This window comes from Penaeus chinensis, chromosome 34 (genome assembly GCF_019202785.1).
Source record: "Penaeus chinensis breed Huanghai No. 1 chromosome 34, ASM1920278v2, whole genome shotgun sequence".
NCBI lineage: Eukaryota > Metazoa > Arthropoda > Malacostraca > Decapoda > Penaeidae > Penaeus > Penaeus chinensis.
The window spans coordinates 27,291,506-27,294,005 of record NC_061852.1 but is presented as its reverse complement, the minus strand read 5'-3'; the positions used below and the strand labels follow the sequence as shown (position 1 = coordinate 27,294,005).

The following is a 2,500-nucleotide window of genomic DNA, read 5'->3' as shown; positions in this document are numbered from 1 at the left end:
CTCAGACATCTTCTCTGCAGCTCTTCCTCACTGTCTGTCACTACTACTAAGTCGTCTGCAAACAATAGCTCCCATGGCAGGCCTGTTCGGAAGTTCTCACTGATGACGTCCAGTACCACGATAAAGAGGAAGGGACTAAGTACAGACCCTTGGTGCAGACCGACTCCGATCGTGAACGCGTCTGTTCTGCTATATTTTGTTCTCACGGTGGTCCTTGCTCCTCGATATGTGGTTTCAACCATCCTTATCAGTTTCTCTGGGACTTTTTGCTGTCTGAGGCAAGTACACCAGGTCTCTAGGTATCCGGTCGTACGCCTTCTCCAGGTTCATGAAAGTGTAATATAAGTCCCTGTTCACTTCGAGATGCTTGTCCTGCTGTTGTATTATGATAAAGGCAGCGTCCATCGTTCCCCTACCTGGGCCAAAGCCAAACTGAATATCGTTTACCGATACCAGTCCACGTATCCTTCCCTCTATTACCTTCTCCAGTATCTTCATAACATGTTCTAAGAGCTTGATGCCCCTGAAGTTCCCGCAGTCCACTGGGTCCCCTTTCCTCTAGTAAATGGTGACTAGTTCACTTAGTTCCCATTCTGCTTATCTTCGTCCCATACTCTCTGAAGGAGTGACGTGACCATCTGGATTCCCTCCTTGCCTAGGTGTTCTAGCAGGTCCACTGGTAGTCCAGGGCACCCTGTTGCCCTCCCGCTCTTCATTTTCTTCATTGCTTCTTCTACTTCCTTCTCGTTTATATCAGACAAGGGGCCTTCAACCGGTGGGCACTCCTGGAGTGGGTCCCACTCATTTTCCACATTCAGCAGTTTCTAAAGTACTCCCTCCATCTTTCCTTGATCTTATTCTCATCTGTTAGTAAGACTCCATCTTTGTCCTTTATCACAGATACCTCTCCCACGTCCTGTCTACTTTGTGCTCTTTGCTTTGCCACTTTGTATATTATCCTCTCTCCCTCCTTGGTTTCCATCTTCTCGTACCACTCCCTCCAAGCCTCCTCCTTGTCCTTGGCCACCGCTCTTTTAGCTTCCCTCTTGGCCTCTTTATATGCCTCTCTCAAGTCTTCATCTCTATCCCTCTGCCATGCCTTAAAGGCTACCTTTTTCCTTCTAATAGCTTCTTGCACTTCTGGAGTCCACCACGATGTCTCCCTTCCTTGGTACCGTCTTCCTTTGGTGGTACCACATACCTCTTCTGCTGCTTCCAGTATGGCACTTTTTATGGACTGCCAGTTTTCTTGCCCTGTCTCTGTTTCTGGCACTTGCTTTTCTCTCACTTTTTCCTGAAACTCTATGATCTTGTCCCCTTTCAGTTTCCAGATCTTGATCCGTTTCTGTGTTTTTGGCTTTCGTTTCTTCTCTTGTCTGATCTTGAGCTCACCCTGCAAAGATAAAAGACAAAATATGAATGTGATTCTTTGATTATAAACATTACTACGATTATATATCACAGTAGTAGATACAAATACATACAACTAACTCACGTGTTCAGTAAAATTTTTACAATTCCCTTGATTTTCATTTTCATAAGTCAATGATCCACGTTCACACATTATATTCTTCACACAGATTATTCATAACTGAATTTGAACTTTAGTGAAGATATCCTTTTGTATTTATCAAGGGGGGGGGGGGAGTTGATGTTATCGATTCTATAATATATTACATAATATAAAACACTATAATATTACATACAATCCGTGTAGAATAAATAGATATGTAAATATATAGATTTAGATAGATAGATGGATATATAGGTGGATCGGCAGACAGATAGATAAATCGATAGCTAGATAGACAGATAGCTATGTGTATATGTATGGATACAATTATATGTGTATATGGATATATATCTGTATGTGTGTGTATATATATACATATATATACACACATATATATATATATATATATATATATATATATACATAAACATGTGTGTGTGTGTGTGTGTGTGTGTGTGTGTGTGTGTGTGTGTGTGCATGTATGTATAAATAGATAGATAGTTAGATATGTGTGTGTGTGTGTGTGTGTGTGTGTGTGTGTGTATGTGTGTGTGTGTGTGTGTGTGTGTGTGTGTGTGTGGTGTTGTGTGTGTGTGTCTGGTGTTGTGTGTGTGTGTGTGTGTGTGTGAATATACATATACATATATATATATATATATATATATATATATATATATATATATATATATATACATGTGTATGTGTTGTATGCATATATATGTATAGTACAGCGACCTATCCATGCATATCCCAATGCACGTATTTACCCAGTGTCATATTTATCCGGGCTTATCCACCTCCCTTTTGCTATTGCGGGAAATGTGAGAGGGCCCAATTCTTTATGGAATTCATTCATTATCATCGAGTATCAAAAGGGATTAATGGAGTTGTTTGTGGAAACAATAAAAAAAAAAAAACTGTATTTCACGAGATATTATTTGCCACGGATAATTCATGCTTTAACCACTGTGTGACCACAAAGCCATA

The 2,500-nt window shown here is 40.4% G+C and overlaps 1 protein-coding gene across 1 annotated transcript in view; it reads right to left on the bottom strand.

Annotated features, from left to right (window-relative positions):
• LOC125043700 overlaps positions 1 to 1,564 on the bottom strand; it is a 1,715-nt gene extending 151 nt beyond the window's left edge. Inside the window, exons 1-5 of the mRNA XM_047639937.1 lie at positions 1,496 to 1,564; positions 905 to 1,393; positions 615 to 785; positions 240 to 558; positions 1 to 82 (exon numbers count right to left, since the gene is read on the bottom strand). The exon at positions 1 to 82 is cut by the window's left edge and continues 151 nt beyond it. Of these exons, the coding sequence (XP_047495893.1) occupies positions 1 to 82; positions 240 to 558; positions 615 to 785; positions 905 to 1,393; positions 1,496 to 1,564 (1,130 nt within the window). The remainder of the gene's footprint in view (positions 83 to 239; positions 559 to 614; positions 786 to 904; positions 1,394 to 1,495) is intronic.
• Between the last annotated feature and the right edge of the window lie 936 nt (positions 1,565 to 2,500).